This window comes from Carassius carassius, chromosome 43 (genome assembly GCF_963082965.1).
Source record: "Carassius carassius chromosome 43, fCarCar2.1, whole genome shotgun sequence".
Taxonomy (NCBI): Eukaryota; Metazoa; Chordata; class Actinopteri; order Cypriniformes; family Cyprinidae; genus Carassius; species Carassius carassius.
The window spans coordinates 7,045,164-7,063,523 of NC_081797.1; the positions used below are offsets into that span (position 1 = coordinate 7,045,164).

General features: G+C 35.5%; 1 protein-coding gene across 2 annotated transcripts; it reads left to right on the plus strand.

The window, feature by feature from the left end:
• The first annotated feature begins 6,395 nt into the window (after nucleotides 1-6,395).
• Nucleotides 6,396-14,457, plus strand: ric8a (RIC8 guanine nucleotide exchange factor A). 2 transcript variants are annotated; one of them, XM_059536008.1, is made up of 11 exons: nucleotides 6,396-6,623; nucleotides 7,601-7,648; nucleotides 7,909-7,926; nucleotides 10,510-11,136; nucleotides 11,522-11,616; nucleotides 11,875-12,025; nucleotides 12,802-12,897; nucleotides 12,991-13,135; nucleotides 13,876-14,020; nucleotides 14,100-14,219; nucleotides 14,317-14,457. In XM_059536008.1, exons 1-11 carry the CDS (start codon nucleotides 6,534-6,536, stop codon nucleotides 14,450-14,452), a joined length of 1,671 nt encoding a protein of 556 aa, XP_059391991.1. In that variant the 5' UTR covers nucleotides 6,396-6,533; the 3' UTR covers nucleotides 14,453-14,457. The 2 variants fall into 2 exon arrangements, with proteins under 2 accessions (XP_059391991.1, XP_059391992.1); XM_059536009.1 differs by lacking the exon at nucleotides 7,909-7,926 and having other exon boundaries at nucleotides 6,397-6,623.
• Nucleotides 14,458-18,360: the final 3,903 nt, after the last annotated feature.

The window sequence follows — 18,360 nt, forward strand, 5'->3', positions numbered from 1 at the left end:
GCACTAGGTTGTGGTCTTGTACATCATGAACCACAATGTAAAGTTTTTATCAATATTTGTTTATAGGTTGTGCATTTTATAATTAAAGTCATGAAGAAAAAAAAACGAATAAAAGTGATTTTAAACACCAAATTAAGAGGGTTGTTTTATTTCTTGCAGCAAACACAGACCCTTTTAAGTCTTTTTTTTCTATTAATCGAATTGAAATTGTGCCAGATTTAGACAAGATGGCAACTAAAATATTAGCCCACAGATGTAATTTTATGCTTTTCCTTGAATTTTCTATTAATCTAATAATTGTATGATTCATAAACGTAATATATTTGTATGTTAAATATATAATTAAATCTATTATTATACAACCATGTATATATATATAGAGAGAGAGAGAGAGAGAGTTTAGAATTTATATAGTTATATAAAGGTATTTAATATACTCCTATTTTATTATGTCTAAATATCAATATCATATATCAAAATATTAAATATAATAATAACAACAACAATATAAAATACTAATATAAAACATTAGATTTATTTATTTATTTATGCAAATGTTAACATTTATATTTGATTTTAATATTTGAGTGTCAGATTTCATGTCATAATTATTTAAGTTGGAAGACACCTGAGAATCCTAGAAAGAATCAAACTCATGCATAAAGTTATATTAATTTCAACATCTGTGAGACTGAGATGAATAAAGGGCTCTTTCTGAAAAGACTTGTCGCAGAAATGATGAATTTTCAACCTGATTGAACCAGTAGCCAATAATGTCCCAGAGAGTCCGGGAACGCCTCATCCCTTCAAACACAGGGACAAAGCTGGACGTCAAGCTAGTCTTTTATTTTCTTTTTTGTTGCTCGGATGCCAATGATAGCTAATGATTTGCAGCAGCTGTGGCCAAAGATGTTGTCAGTGCTGAGTTATGTTAGATAAGACGAAATGCCATCGAGTTAATTGTTCCACCGTGCGTGTCACGGCCACAGTGCTGCCACCTCCGGACAATAGATAAACAGCTCCCTGCTGCTCCGTGAGATAAGAGCCGCTGACACTCTCTGGCCTCTCTCTTTGTTTTCCTGTTGGATTTTTCATAGGCAAATCCCTCTCTCAGCTTCCAACTCTTTGCCATCACTCTCTGGAGTATTAGTTCTTTTCATAAACGTGATTTCACAGGGATTTATTTAGATATTTTTTTTAATCCTTATCTTTATCCGCACCCACAAAATTAACCACTGCATGGTTGTGCTATCTCTTCATTCCCTATCAGTGACTAAAGGAAAAACGGGCTCCTATCATGGAAGGGGACCTGTAAAACAAAACACAGCAACTGCAAATATGTGAATAACTGAAGCGTTGCTGCTGGAGTTTATTATGTGTAGGTAACGCACTTAAGACGATATACTTCCTGTAACTGTGAATCCCAAACCTTCAACTGAGGCATTTTGTCTAATACTAGTACTGGTGTTTTCAATCCATGGACCCCTGGGGGTCTGAGAAGGAATGGCAGGGGATCAATGGAAAAGGATTTTTATATATTCTTTTAGATCAGCATGATTTTGTATTATTGAAATGCTAATATAGTTGTGTTTATTTATATTTAAATAATGTAAGTTTTCATTTTTGTTAAAGTTTTAGTCATCTTTATTCAGTAATACTTTGTTTTACAGTGTCCTTGTTACACATTACATGTACTTAGTATTATAATAACAATAAATGATGCATGATTGCATGCAAGATCCCGAAATCAAACCCTAATCCTAACCATAGAATAAGTACATACTCAGTACTTAAATATATAAATACAACCCTTAATTCGTTTATTTTACATATAACTTTAATAAATATTTGAATTTTTGTTTATATATATATATGTGTATGTAGATCTTGTTTCACTTACCATTTATTTTATTTAAAGAACCAAAAATATGTTTATGTTCCAGTTTTACATTTTTGTTAACTGTAATAATTCTGATATAAAAATTAATGATGTTGTATTATTCTTCATTATGGTTTATTCTGTTCATTGTTAACTGATGTTTGTTGTTGTTGTTGTTTGTCAACTGTTTATTAATCTAGGTTAATGTTTTTTTATCAATTAGAATATAATCATTTTATTATAGTTAATGTCAAATTAAACATTTTTTATTGTTCATGTTAATTCAAAATACATTATTCTCATCCTCAAATGCATTTTTTAAATATTTATTTATTTATTTAAAAAGAATAATTTATTACATGTATCAAATGTAATTTAAACAAGGTATTAATGCATAGCAATTAAGGTCAATCAATAAATTCTATAAAATTACTCTCCGATAACATCAATAAATTTCGGATATAATAAAATGCGTCTATGTGAGCAAGTTTGTAAAGATTTAAAGTCAATTAGGAAAAAAAAATTATGTTAGAGTAACTAGCAGTAAGTGGGTCTGTGTAAAAAAATGACTAAATAAATAAATAATAAATATTGTATTTCCTTCTTTTTTTTGGGGGGGGGGGGGGTATTTTCTCATGGTGTTATTGAATAATTTGTGGCAATGAAAGGGGCCTTTGGTTAAAAAAAAAAACGTTTGAGAACTCTTGACCTTATACACAAATAGCACATAAGACATAACTTTTCTGCATGAAATCCATGAATAGTGCGCTCAAAGGCCGTGGCACGGAGAGAAGAGAGGCTGAGGTAGAGCAAATGAGTATATCTTACAGCGTCTCATCTTTCACACTGTCTGCTGTTAGACTGAGCAGGAAAAAATGTAAAAATAATAAAAGACAGCCGCCTGTTCGATGCATGTCTCAACACACTGTTCGGCCAAATCACAGAAACGACATGCTAATATATTCAGAGCTGGGCCAAAGGGTTGCATCACATACCCGAGAGATTCATATTTTTGGCCCAAAAATGTTGCATACATGATCTAATCTAATTAAATGCATTAATAGACATACTTTTCAATGCAGTAGATTTATTATTATATACTTAACTACTTTTTTATCTTGCTTTAAAGATGTTTTAAATGATATTTTTAAAGCAAAGCTAAACAAAATTCTGATTTAAAATGATTTTTGCAGTTCATGCACTTGCACATCTCATCCATTTCACCCTAAATAAGGCCTTTACGCGTAGAATGAGATAGCAATAGCATTCTGCTTTACATGCTTAAACGACCCAATATCTCAATACACTACACTGATTATGAACCCATTTGAATGTGCCATGTGTGTTGTATTCAGACGTTTCATTATTTAAAGCATCTTGATCATCAGATGCATCATCCAGAACAGGGAAGAGATGGCAGATAACCACAGGTATAAAGACAGTGGCAACAGACGGGAGTCTATCAGCTGATCTTGGATCAGAGCAGGCTTTGTGCTTGTTCTGTGTAGTCTGGATACTTCTTATCTTTTTGCTTCACATTCAAAAACTCCTTTGAGGTTTCAAATGAGGTGCATTCGTTTGGCTGATGGCATATTTTGCGTGTCAGCCATGTTGTACAATGTAAAAATGTGTTACGTTTTGCCTGCTTAGTTCACTTCATCAATGGTCTTCCTTTTAACTTTAACTAATTTAATTAACAATTAGTATGGTTATTATGTGAACAGCCTTCAAGTCAAAATATTACTCACTAGGACTGAATCAACCCCAAATTAGGTCATATAGTTAAAAAAAAAATCCAACGTCTGTTTTTATTTACTCACCCTTATGTCCATGAAATATAAAATGTGATAGGCCTATATTTGATGATAAGATGTAGCGATGCTGGAATCACGATCGAATCATTCCTAAGTTCGATTCGCCAAACTGCTCTGATTCATTGGAGTTCAACTCACGATAAAACTGTCGTGTCACATGAAATTATGACTTTATATATTATCATGAATACAGAATGTGAATCATGCGTGCAAGCCACCAGCAAATAGGACAGTTTTCTTCATATTTCCCTTTCAGGTTTTTTAAAGGGAGAAAGTCATGCATGTTTATAACATGCTGAGTGCGTAGATGACGAAAGAATTAACAATTTGAGGGAACGACAACTACACGTCTTCACTTTTTTTACCAGTGCACAGTATCTTTCAGTTTTTTAATCTTCTAAGAAATCGTTTCGCTGAGGTAGGCCTATACTTTGTTTTGACAGAAAAACAGACACGAGTGACCTGGATAAACGGACCGTGACGCAGCCCTACAGAAAAGTGGTAAGTTGTATTTGTTCAGTAAATTCATTCATGTTATGGGCCTATTAATGTCAATATGCTTTTCATGCTAGCCTAACTTGTGTACTGTGAAACTGTATAGCCATAGGCATACTTCCTGCTCAGGTATCACTCTTGTTCAATTAAATTATATATATATATATATATATATATATATATTAATGAATTATTATATATATAAGCTTTTTAAAATAAATTATCAAACAACACAAAACACGATGTACAGTGGTTTATTTATATGGTGTCTATATCTACATTTTCACTTGACTTTGACAACACATGCCATTCACAAACGGTAGTAACTCATCATATTTTTGTAATTGAATTCCTCATGACCAATGATTACACACTAAACAGGTGAAACCTGTGCAAAGAAACTTTAGTTTCCTGTAAAAGTCTCATTCCACTGAGAGGGGTTTCCCCTGCATACTACTGGTAGCTCGATGGCACTAACCACCATGCAAATATAACAGCAGCACCAGCCCTATACTTATTTCCTGGTCCAGAATCTTTGGGAAAATCAAAAGGTGTTTATTATATATAAGCAAAAATAAAAATGAGGTACTGTATGTCCTCCCATGATATTCAAGGTTTATAGGCCGATAATCTTAAACAATAATCTTACTGATGCTGTCTTGGGTTGGTTGACCAAATGTTTTGTATTGTTAATCTTAAACTAGACACCCAAACAGTGTTTGACGGTAATTATGTGTGAGTCACAAATGTTTGAGACAATAACACAAAGGTTGAAATTCATCTGACTTGAGACAATAGAACCGACAAGCTCAGTCAGTTCCACCGAGTCATCAGTAAATGGTGTGAAGTTGCACCCATTTGGAGAATTAATGGTATCGTTTAAAAGAAAATAAGTGAATAAGATAGACATTGGCGGTGAAGAGAGAAAGATGAAGTGTGAACGTTTTTTCTCTGTTTCTGTCAAACTCCAAAATAGCAAGGTTTTCGTTGCCTCTTTAATGTATAAATTATATTCTGGCAAACATTTCAAAGTACAGTTAATGCTGTTGATGTTACATCACAGACAATACAAAGTCATACACAGATAAAACAAAAACCTTTGATAATTAGAGGGAACTTCCTCAAACAACAAAATATGAATGAATCAATCAATCACTCTAAGACGTTGAGCTGTCGTACTGTAAACAACACTTTAAGGTGGAACGGGGAAGTGGTTTGTTATGGTTAAACCAGAATAATTATGTCGATGGGAAACATGGCCTTGATTCACTATAATTAGTTCCCCTTAAGTTACTGGCAATGTTACATAAAAATCAGATTTAATGCCACAAACTATTTCACAAATCTTTTCAGTAACATTTAGGTCAACAGAGCTAAACTGATGTTCCTTTGCCACCTCTAGAGGTCAGTGTAGAAACACTCATCAATAAGAAAAGCCACAAAAGTCATGACGGAACAAATCTTTGGGATTGTGGAATGACCTCTTTTTTTTAGTTCAAACTTGTGATTTGAACCCATGTTTCTTTGTGTTCGAAAAGTACATCCATTTACAGTTTCCATTTATTTCCATAAGTACCTGCATTCACAGGGGGGTACATTTTCAATGTATTGTAATTGTAACTCTGGCTGTTTCTCAAAATGGTTCCACAACTCCATGTAGTTGTGTGTGTGTGTGTGTGTGTGTGTGTGTGTGTGTGTGTGTGTGTGAATATGTGAATATGTGTTTTTTTTATATGTCTAAATGTATCCTCAGAACTGTCCATATCATCTATTCGATGCATTTTTATTTGAAAAAAAACATATTTGTATGAATTAAAAATAATTATTCTTGTTTATTTATATAATGTGTTTCTATAGCACTTTTAAAATAAATTATATATATATATATATATATATATAGGTTTTTAAGTTATTCCAAAAAATGAAATGCTGTCATAAAACAAGTACAATAGTTTTTTTTTCCTGTCCACAACATTAGCATGTTATTTAATCTATACTTCATACACAACTCAGTTGTGACCAAAAAAACTCGATGCAGGAAAATATAAAGAAAAAAAGAACATTTCTTATAATCGTATTTCAACACTGATGTTTTAAAACATCAACATTATCAAAAGTTCCCGTTGGACTATGGGACAATCACAACAGACACTGCGCATGTCCAGAGCCGTTGATGTCTTAAACGGGGCTCTATGGTAGTCTTCACTACAAATCCCATGAGTCCAATACTCCTTTAATCGCATCATCCAGGAGCTTCTGGATCTCTCGAGTAAAGCTGGAGGGTAGAAGCTGATTTTGTTTACATGATTTTTGGCTCTTCCTGAAAGCAGAAGGGCGGAACAGCAATGAAAATGGACTTAAATGCCATCATAGAGAAGATGGAAACGGGCGATCAGGACGCCGCACTTACAGCTTTACAGACCTTTAATAAAGAGGTACATGTCAGATATGTCAATCAGAACTGCTGTAAGGTTATGCATGTTAATATTCTGGGAGGAAGTGACTGTTTTGTGCAGATGGAGAATGTTTCTTGTGTGATACAATTATACCCTACGCTGATATAGATTTTTGTAAATATTGCACATTTCACAATGCAATTTAAATTGTCCCCTCTTTTGTAATAAAAAAAAGGAGCGATGAGCTTCCTTGATCAGAATAATACATTATTTCAAATTATGCAAATCCATATTAATTTCACTAGTAGGCTAAAGCATATAAAATGAACGTCATTTACCTGTATAGATGTGGATATTTACAAGGTTATGTTTTTACACGATATTTTACAACCAGGAATATTATAGAATATTGTAATAAAAGAAAGAAATATCATAATCAAATAAAGAATAGAATAGAAAAAGTACCCGTGGGTTTGTTCATGTTGTCAGCTATCACGCTGTTATCCTGACACGCCATACAGAAAGCCAATACATAATTCTCTACAACAATAACATAGCTTGAAACGAAGCTGACATGCTTGGATGTCAGAAGTAATGCAGACCTGCCCTCCAAAAACATTTCTTTTTAGCAATACATTGTCATAAATATAAGTACTCCTTAATGCACTGCTGTTTGGCACTTCATGTCATTGTGGCTTCCCTTGTTTGGTTGAACCACATTAAATTGATCACTTGCTCATCAATGGATCTTCTGCAGTGAATGGGTGCCATCAGAATGAGAGTCCAAACAGCTGTTAAAAACATCACAAATAATTCACACGACTCCGGTCCATCACTTAACATTGGTGAGCAAATTATATAAAGCAACATTTTTCCAAATCTATTCCGATTTAGAGACAAACTTTTTCAACAAATGTAAATATTTAGGTGGACTGTTCCTTTGCGGTATCTTTTGTATCCATGCATAAATATTTGTTTTTGTATTTCACATTATGTTTTTTTTTCCTCTCTTTTAGAAATCCCAGTGTTTTTCATTTACCCCCGGGGAAGAGGAAGACAGAGAGGTAAACCTTACTCGATATCATAATGCAAGCAGTCCCTGAACAGAGAGCTTTTTAATGCTTTGTCCAGCCATTTTTGATACATTACTTTCAGTATTCATTAATATTTCAATGACAAAATCTTCAGTTGATTTCCAGTAAATATAAGAAGCTAGTGTGCTTATATCAGGGTATGTCAAATGAATCATATTTTATAGCGCTGCTATTGTAATGTGTTCTATCTTTGACTTTATGTGCTTTTTTTTGGCTTGCGTTTTTGATAGGATGGACATTCGCAAGAGGTATATGGGTAGCTCGATGATTTAGATGTAGCTTAAAATTAGCTAAGAACCCAAAGCCTATTTCTCCTTCCTGAATGGCTAATGCTATGAATCTGGTATTTTGACTTTGCTGTATAACAAAGAAGGTTTTATAGTATCACATGACAGGATCATTCTAAAAACATAAAGAAATACACTTTGGGGTTTTATAAGATGACACTGTGTTGAGATGGATGGAGAATGTTTCATGGGAATCAATGTGGTTCAGAAACAAGCCAAAAATGATTTTATCTGTATGCTGTCTCAATTGAATTGCAATGTTTTCCCATTTGAGCACATTGGTGATGTTGAAACTAGTAGTCGATCAATAATGGCCAATGCTAATACTAGCGGTTCTCAACTGATGGGTCACGACCTGAAAATGGCCCGCAGGTCTGTACTGGTGGGTTGATGAAAGCAGAGAAAAATCAATGCTTAATGCAAACTATAAAATGTTAGTCATAAATTCATGCAAAAATAGAATAGCTTTTAAGAAGGAGCAGAGATTTTTATTGCAGTCCTCATCCCAGTTTATTTTTTTAGTGTTCATTTACGTGTTCAGTCTATGGTGACTCTGGTCAACCTGTTCCCAAACTGCACTTTTGCTGACCACATTTTTTGCTTTTGTCTCTAATATGAACTGACATGCAGTAGCCTTCAATGCTGGCTTTTTACTGTAGTCTCTTATATAAGGGCTGACTCCTGTCATTTTAATAACTGTTTCACAACAATCCCTTCTACAACAATACAAAAACAAATAAAAAAACTACTACAGTAAATCTAATTTTCTTTAAAAAATTATAATAATAATAAAACAAAAATTTGTGATATTTTGCTGCCATTTTAAAACTAAATAATAAGCTTTTCATTTTTAGTAAACCCCAATACAATACATTTTTACCTGAAAAAAATAGTTGTATGAATTCAAAATAATTATTCTTAAGTGATTATTTATCAAATGTGTTTCTATAGCACTTTTACAATAAATGATATAAATAAATATATATATTCTTTTTACTTTATTCTAAAAAAAATTCTGAGGTGAAATTATAAAGACGATTTTTGTTGCCGTTTTATTGAATAATTACCATTTAATTTGTACATGATAAAATAAAATTTTTAAATATTATCTAGAAAATATCTGTATATATTTTAAATAATTATTAATAAATACATTTTTTTTTTTCAAATAATTTCTATAGTATTTTACTATAAAACTGCAGGTCCGCTTTGAAAACCCCTGGTAAAGACTGTAACTCCATAATGCTCCTATATTTGGTTATCATGGTGAGATGTGTTTCAAACAGATCTGGTTTGGTTCATGGCTTGACTGGGTTATGTAAGGACGTGTCACAGTTGGACTCCAATTTGGTAACTGTAAATTCCACAGTGAGACGGTTGGAGGTCTTGGCAGTGAGACACAGTCAGGGAGAATTTGAGGAGCTGTCAGTCATCCACCCGTGTATATAGCAAGCTGTCTGCTCTAACAATAATGAATGATCCTTCTCAGAAACTCCAGGTGTCTATTTCTACAACACCCAATGTGATTCATTAAATTACATTGGGAAGAGCAGAGAAAAAATGGACATAATGTTGTTATTCTGCTACTCTAGCATAAACAGGTCTCAAGTATGCTTCAAACCATGAATTCAAAGCCGATCGTTTTTAACCACATTGAATCACATGAAAATAACACGCATGAGATTTTCTCATGTAGCCTGTAACAGAGGTTCTCAATTGGTGGGTTTCTTTATAGGTCTGTTTTGATAGCGTCACAGGCGTATATGTGTATATGTACTGTATTTTTAAATATTTTATATATTTATATTTTATATTTCAAATCTAAAATATGAACTACCCTTTAAATGGTAGTCAGTGTTTTTTTTTCTTTTGTTTTTTGTTGTTGAAAGGAAGAAATTAATACTTTTATTCAGCAAGGATGCATTGAATTGACCAAATGTCACAGTAAATACATTTATAATTGTACAAATTTTTTTTTTTTTTTAATTTTTTTTACTTTTGAACTTTCTATTCATCAGAGAATCCTGAAAAAAAAACATTTCAAATAAAAAATAAAAACACAACTAAGATATGTTTCTTGAGCATTAAATCAGGATATTAGAGTGCTTTCTGAAGTTCTAAATGACTTCAGCTCTGCCATCACAGAAATAAATGACATTTTAAAATATATTAAAATAGACAACATTTACTTTAAATTGCAATAATATTTCCCCCATTTTGCAGTTTTTACTATATTTTGATCACATAAATGCAGCCTTGGTGACCATAAGAGACTTCTTTCAAAACCGTTAAAAAATGTACTAATGTAATTTTTCAATACTTTATATTATATTTCTATTATATTTTTACATTTTTATTTCATTTTCTAATTTAAAAATGTACAGTCTTTTTTTAAGTAGTAAAAATTTAAAGTAAACAAAGTGTTGGTACTCAAATTGTTAAATCTGCAAAACCAGTTAAGATCTGCTGGTCCATATGGTGATGGTGGAGAGTTGGTTGCTGCTGTTAACTGTAACTCTGTTAACTCTCTCTCTCATCTCTCAGCGTCTGGGCGAGTTAGTGCTGGGCTTCCTGGAGAGAGACCTCCAGCCGTCCTGTCAGCTGGCCTGCCTGGAAACCATCCGCATCCTGTCCCGTGACAAGAAGAGCCTGGTTCCCTTTGCCACCCGCCACGCCATGCAGATACTGATCCGACATGCTGGCCTCAGTCAGGGTGAGGGCTTCTCCCCTGAGATCCCGGACCTGGAAGTGATCGTGGAGGCCCTGAAGTGCTTGTGCAACATCGTGTTCAACAGTGAGGCGGCTCAGGAGGCAGGGGCGGAGCTCCAGCTGATTGTGGGATTGGCCGAGAGGCTCAAACAGTGCCGCGAGCCGCAGTGGAACCACGACGTGCGATTTTTCGACCTGCGCCTCATGTTCCTGATCACTGCCCTGCGCGTGGACGTAAGAGCCCAGCTGGCCCGCGAGCTGCGGGGCGTTAGTCTGCTGTCCGAGGCTCTGGACGCCACGCTCGGCCTCTGCTGGCCCGACACGTACGAGGTGGCGCGTGCAGGCTTTGACGGCTGCTCAGAGCTGCCCCCGCTGGGGAGACAGGAGACGGAGCGAGCCATGGAGCTCCTGAAGATCCTCTTTAACGTCACCTTTGATTCCAGCCGCCGCAAGGTGGACGAGGTGAGACTGTGATGCCACATTTAATTGTGTCAGGCAATGTTTTGTAGTCAAATCAGTGAGCAGGACTGAAGTTTTCCCAAATATATATTTTGAATTTTATAATATAAATTTTAGTTCCCAAATATATATTTTGGCTAAGTTCAGTTGGTGAATCTCACGAAACCTGTGTTTTTTTTTTTTTTTACTTTCTCCTAATCCCATGAAGGCGTGTCAATTTCATTCTCACATCTTGCTGAATAAGCATCACTGACCCCCAGCAATTAGATCTGTTCTCTCAGTGTAAATAAATGTTTAATTTGTGATGCAGATCTAATGTGGTTTCATGGGACTTGCATTATGCTGGTGTGTGTGTGTGTGTGTGTGTGTGTGTGTGTGTGTGTTGCAGGAGGAAGCAGCCACTTACAGACACCTGGGTGCCATACTGAGACACTGCATTATGAGCACCTCCGAGGGAGAGGAGCGTACAGAGGAGATGCACAGGTACACACACACACAGCAGAGCAGAAGATTTAGATGCACAGAGGTTTATTAAGGCAAGAATACTGTTTCGCAATAATGCATTAAATTGCAGAACTGAATCATATAAACGGTGACACACTGGCACAGATTCTCACCGTGTGTCTTGATCTGATTTGTAGAGTTTGGTAACAAATTAGAGCAGACCCACAGGGATCTCAATCCCAATTAAGTAGTCGATTTGTAAAAGGAAAGCAAATGTGACGTGAATTTGTTTTGCAGCCACACGGTGAACCTTCTGGGGAACCTGCCGCTTCCGTGTCTTGACGTCTTGCTGATGCCTAAAGTCCAGCAGGGCTCTATCGAGTACATAGGCGTCAACATGGACGCCGTCAAGGTGCTGCTGGAGTTCATGGAGAAAAGACTCGACCGGGTGAGCAACCGAATACTGCTTTTGTGCAAGAATATAATATTAGTATTTCAAAACATTCATTAGTTAAAAAGCTAATTAAATGCAGATTATTGGTCTTCACTAGACATGACAATAATATTGTGATATGTCACATTTCTTCTAGTGTTTGTTAAAAATGGCACATTTTTTGTCACATGGTTAGCTCCGCCCACAGTGAAATCTCATTGGTCCAAAATCAAACTTATTTATATATACTGTATATATATATAAATGTTTTTTTTCTGTTTGTCTTTGCAAATGTAGAAATTATATATAGAAATACACATTTTGTGAGTTATATGGCATTTACATATTTTTGTGTATCATTTTAATGAGTAAAAAAATTACAATTACCGTACTTATTTTAACTCCTAAATGCCATTGGATTTATGTATTTATTTATTTCTTTTTTTATATATTCTCCAACAAAAAATGTAAAAAAAATAAATAATAAATTACATTCATTTATTATTAATGTACAGATTTTCCAACTTCTATAAGTATATCCAACCTTACCCAGATTCATACAGCTATACAAATAAATTGGGCTTGAGTTTTGTTGCGTTGTACCTTGTTAGGTTGAGGTGAAACACCTGCGACAAAGTTATTTTTGTTCTTTCTTTTGGTGCTTGGTTTGTTGTTGTGCTGTGTGTCTGATTGGAATGCTTTGAGGGATTTCAACACCAGAACAGAGCTGGAGCTCCAGTGTGCAACCATTGAACTGCTCACGTCTCCTCCTGTTGATGTTGTATTTCCAGGGAAACAAGCTGAAGGAAACTTTGCTGCCCTCTCTAAATCTACTAACAGAGAGCGCCCGCATCCACAGAGAGACCAGGAAGTTTTTACGAATGAAGGTGAGATTGGATGAAAACTCGACTGTGAACTTAATGGATGTTATTTTTATTTATTTTTTGGTCATGAAAGTGTATGGTTGTGTGTCTACGCAGGTGCTTCCACCATTACGAGATGTCAAAAACAGACCTGAGGTTGGGAACGCTCTACGGAACAAGCTAGTGCGTCTGATGACACACATAGACACGGACGTGAAGCACTGTGCGGCTGAGTTCCTGTTTGTGCTGTGCAAGGAGAGTGGTATGTTACATTGTTAGTAAAAATACTCAAACTCTACTTTTTTTATTCAGTACATTTCTTTGATATATTTCTTGACTAAATCCAATTTTGAGCAAATTTATAGAAAAATTATTCCACTTACATATTAACATCTTATTAAAAAAGTGATCAAGCTTCATAAACTTTCAAAAGTTTAGGATTAGTTAGATTTTTTTAATTCTAAAAAAAAAAAAAAAAAAGTCTCTTCTGCTCACCAAAGCTGTATTTATTTGATCAGAAATGCAGTAATACAGTAATTTTTCAATGTTTTGAAATATTCTTACAATTTAAAAACACTCTTCTATTGTAATATATATTTTAAAATGTAATTTATTCCTGTGATGCAGAGCTGAATTTTCAGGAGCCTTTACTCCAATCTTAAGTGTCACATGATCCTTCAAAAAAGTATTCTAATACGTTGATTTGTTGATCAAGAAGCATTTCTTATTAACTTTTGATGTTGAAAACAATTATGCTATATTTTTGTGGAAACTGATATATTTTGTTTCAGGATTATTTGATGAATTGAAAGTGTAAAAAAAAAACAGCATTTATTTGAAACCACTTTTTTGGTAACATTATGTCTTATTGTAATTTTTGGTTAATTTAATGCATCCTTCCTGAATAAAATAAAATTATTAATAATGTTAATACTTTTAAACATTAGTGTGTGTGTGTATATTTAAAGGTAAATTTGTAGTTTATTCTTTTATGTCAATCAGTTTCCAGGTTTATCAAGTACACAGGTTATGGTAACGCGGCAGGGCTGCTGGCCGCTCGGGGACTGATGAGAGGCGGCCGAGACCCTGGACATTATTCAGAAGATGAGGACAGCGATACCGAGGAGTACAGAGAGGCAAAACCTCAGTACGTCATTGTCAGAAACCATAAAAGCCATCACTAAGTTAGAAACAAATCTGAAATGTTTGTCTTTTGTGTTGAACAGCATCAATCCGGTGACCGGCCGTGTGGAGGAGGAGCAGCCCAACCCTATGGAGGGAATGACTGAAGAACAGAAAGAATTCGAAGCCATGAAACTGGTCAACATGTTCGACAAACTCTCAAGGTAATGAAGTGACTTTAGGAAGCAGCGATGCTGTCATTGTGCTTTCAAAATAATATATTTTCCACTGTAAGTAACAGCAAATATGCTTTTCTTTCAGGGAGCAGGTGATCCAGCCAATGAAAATCGGAGCTGATGGTAAAATGACTTCACTGGAGCCACAAGAGCTTCATTATTTAGCCAGCCAACAGTTCGGAGAGTCCAATAATTCTGACAGCGACAGTGACACAAACTAATTCTCCTGAAACGAGTCTCCAGTCTTTTTAACAGGACGGATAGGATTGCGTATTTAATTCTAATCAAAAACAAAAGCTTATTGTGAATCGTATAAAAGAATTTGACACGTTAAGATTTAAATGCTTTGTTTTTGCTCCAAAGGAAAACACCTGGTGATTGTTAGTTTGTCTCATTTGAAGTTTATTGTGTTGGCCTGTCTCTAGGTAATATTTTCTGTACAATGATGATGAAAACATGGTTTGGTTGCACAGTGCTCATTTATTAATGTAACAGGATAAATTTAAGTTATTATACATACCAGATTTTATTTTTCAGTTAGTATGTGGTCTGAGAAGAAAACAAATGTGACACTGGGGGAATACCACAACAGAGACCTGATATTTATTTATTTATTCATTCACTTGGTTTTAGGATGAGCTGAGAGGAGAATTTTTTTAAGTTACTATATATATATATAATATAGTTTATGAGATGTGATATTTTATGAGGAAGGACAGTTCAGCATTTTTAGGTTTTAAGCCTCCTGTGATCAACTTTTCTTTTCTTCTGTGTGGTTAAAGGATGGATTGCTTTATATTGTTATTGGTGGCCCGTGTAGTTACATTTTAAAGACTGAAGGAAATGTTGTATAATTTGTATCACAAATTGTATGTGTTTAAAAAAATATATATATTGTCATATTTTTTTTTCTTTTAATTGAGATGTTTTATATACCTACCTTTTGGTAATTCAATGTTGATATTTTTATATCATTAATGTTGTCGTTAGTAATGTAATCCATTACATTATGCATTTTAGGTAATGTAATCAGATTACTTTTTGATTACTTTTGACCCAACTTGTTTATCACATTGACTTAAATAGGGATCTTGTACCATATTGATATAAAATACAAAGAGTAAGAAAATATGTTAATTTTTTTATAATTCATTTCATAAAGTAACATTAAATTACCTCAATTACCTTTTTCCCTAACTGGGGTTCGTAAAGGAACTCATTTAAAATAAATCACTTACTAAAAAATGTAATATTTTATTTGTTTACCTGTCATGTGACCATCAACCAACAGAGAACCGTGAATATGCAAATATGATACTTATTTTAAAATATTTATTTTAAAATCTCAAAGGTACTTCAAGTGAATATATTAGGTGAAAGATGTTCAGATGACAAAAAAAAAAGTTTGGGAATGCATGCATTACATGTCAATAAGATAAAAAGTGAATTTGTGCACTTTAATGTGTTTGCAAGACATAAGCTCTCCAAAGCTATAGGAATACATCGTTAAGTAACCTACTAAGTGATAATTCTAATAAAAATGTATGTGTTCATCAGTAGATGATGCAATGTTGAAACCTTTCTTAAACCTTTAAAAGATTTGTATAAATCCAAAAATCAAATGCTGTGTAGCCACCCAGTAACCGGTCTTCATGTGAATTTCCAAAATACTGTAAGTCTTTGGATGTACATAAGTGGTAGGTTAATTTAGAAAAAACATTTTAAAAGATTAAAAAGACGAATTAGGGAGAACCAATAAATTATGAAAAATGTATTGCTATTGTGTGAATCATATGTTATCATGTAATCAACAAAAAAGTAATTGTATTACGAATATTTTAAAATGTAATTTTTGAATCTGATTATGTAATCTAGATTAATAACTACCCAGCTCTGTATGTATGAGTGTGTGTATTCCTCATGAGACCTGCATAGTCCTATATATATCGGGCTTGTCTGGGTATACTTCAAGAATTGCTGTTCTGCTGGGATTTTCATCTCTAGGGTTTATAGAGAATGGTCTGAAAAAGAGAAAATATTCAGTGAGTGGCAGTTCTGTGGGCGAAAATGCCTTGTTGATGCCAGAGGCCTGAGGACAATGGTCAGACTGATTCGAGTTGATAAAAAGGCAATAGTAACTCAGTAACACTCATAACAACTCATGTATTGATCCTTGGAATGAATAGCCCCACTATGGACCACTGAAAAAGCTAGTAAATCTCTTTTATGTCACGTCACAAACTAACGCTCTGGTTACTGATGTAACCTCGGTTCCCTGAGATAAGGGAATGAGCATTACGTTATGGGTTATCCTCCTGTTTACCCTGTTACTGAAGCCTGATTTGTTAAAGAGCTAGTCCACCCAGAAATGAAAATTTGATGTTTATCTGCTTACCCCCAGGGGTCCAAGATGTAGGTGAATTCGTTTCTTCAGTAGAACACAAACCAAGATTTTTAGCTCACACCGTTGCAGTCTGTCAGTCTTAAAATGTAAGTGGATGGGAATCATGGCTAAAACATAAAAAAACAAACAAACAAAAAACATACACAAACAAAACCAAATTAAACCCTTCGGCTTGTGACGATACATTGATGTGTAAAGCAGACACAAAACGATCGGTCTGTGCAAGAAACTGAACAGTATTTATATTGTTTTTTACCTCTGATTCCAGAAATGTCCGAACTGTTTGGACTCTCCTAAGGACGTCCTCCTGAGCGTGTTCTCAGCAGCAGGAGCGTGAGGCTTCTAGCTTTTTGGCAGACTTATAAGTGCAGTACTGCCAACTATCTCTCAAGCGGACCATTGGCATTCTATCTAGAATCTCAATTAGAAGTGTCAGTTGCCCAATTGAGAGATAGGTGGTGGTAATGCACTTATAAATCTGCGGCCCAGGGGAATAACCAAGGAGGAAGCTGCCATGAGATCGAGCATCCTCTGAAACGTACTAAGTTGACGTGTCATTCCAAACTGGAATGACGCCGCCACTCGCTGAATATTCAGGGAGCATTCCGGCAAAATCAACACATTTGCACATTTGAGTCTATAACTGATCCCAGAAAGGAGACCCGCTATCTGGGAGTCAGAAATCTCTTAGCCAGGTTGATTCTCAACCCAAAGCGCTCCAGATGGTTGAGCAGCACTCTTCAGCGTCAGATGCCATCAATGACATGGAGTCGTCAACTGATCACCTTCTATTCAGAAGTGCCGAAAGACACCAAGCTGCCTGCAGCAGACGAGGGACATTGATCCTCACGTGTGAAACACACCGGCGAACTGAGGTGCTGCGGGGGGAGTGAGGTACACAGGCGCTGGGCCGACGTAATCTCACTCGAGCCCGAGGGAAAAAGCACGCTGCTCCGCTGTTTCTTCCTCTTGGGTGAGAAAGGAGACAGGGGAGCAGGACGGTGAGGACCACTTTCGTGAAATAATGCGATGCGTGAGCAAAGGAGGGGGAAACTCATGTTCTCGCAGTGGGTGTTACCCAGACAGGCGACGCACTCACTATGCCCATCAACGTCTTGCAAGGGGTCCTTGCAGGCGCTGCACTCACAGAACGACATTTACAACAATGCCATTGGAAATTTGCTCTGGAAATATGATCTGGAAATGCTCTTAATTTGCCGGATGGCCGCAGAGGAAGGTCTTCTTCCACTGCTGGGGGCTTCTTCCATGGCGGAGAGTGAGGAGGAAAGGTAAGCAGTCATCTTTCTTGCTTCTTCGGCTTCTTCGTAGTAGGGTCAGTGAAGAGACGGTCTCGTTGCTGAAGATTCTGGTGAAATAGATGTTGAGCCGACTTGTATAGAGCTTGGCTCCACCTTTTCTGGCGGGCTAAAGCGCCATTGGTTTGTGCAGTTACACAAACGATCAGGCATCAGTAACAGGGTAAACAGGAGGACAACCCATAACACAACGTGAAGTGAACTTTATATAGGGAACTACAGATTAAGTGAGTTTTGCCCACATCAACATTGTAAATTACTTACACACTACTTGTGTGTTGAGGAAAAACCATGTCAAGAAAGGAAAAGTTAACGAGAAATATGTGTGTGGGGGGAAGGGGGTGGGGCTTAATAATGGTCTTGGCTGAGATCATAAAATATCAGAGAGTTAACGTAACTTTTGGGCGTG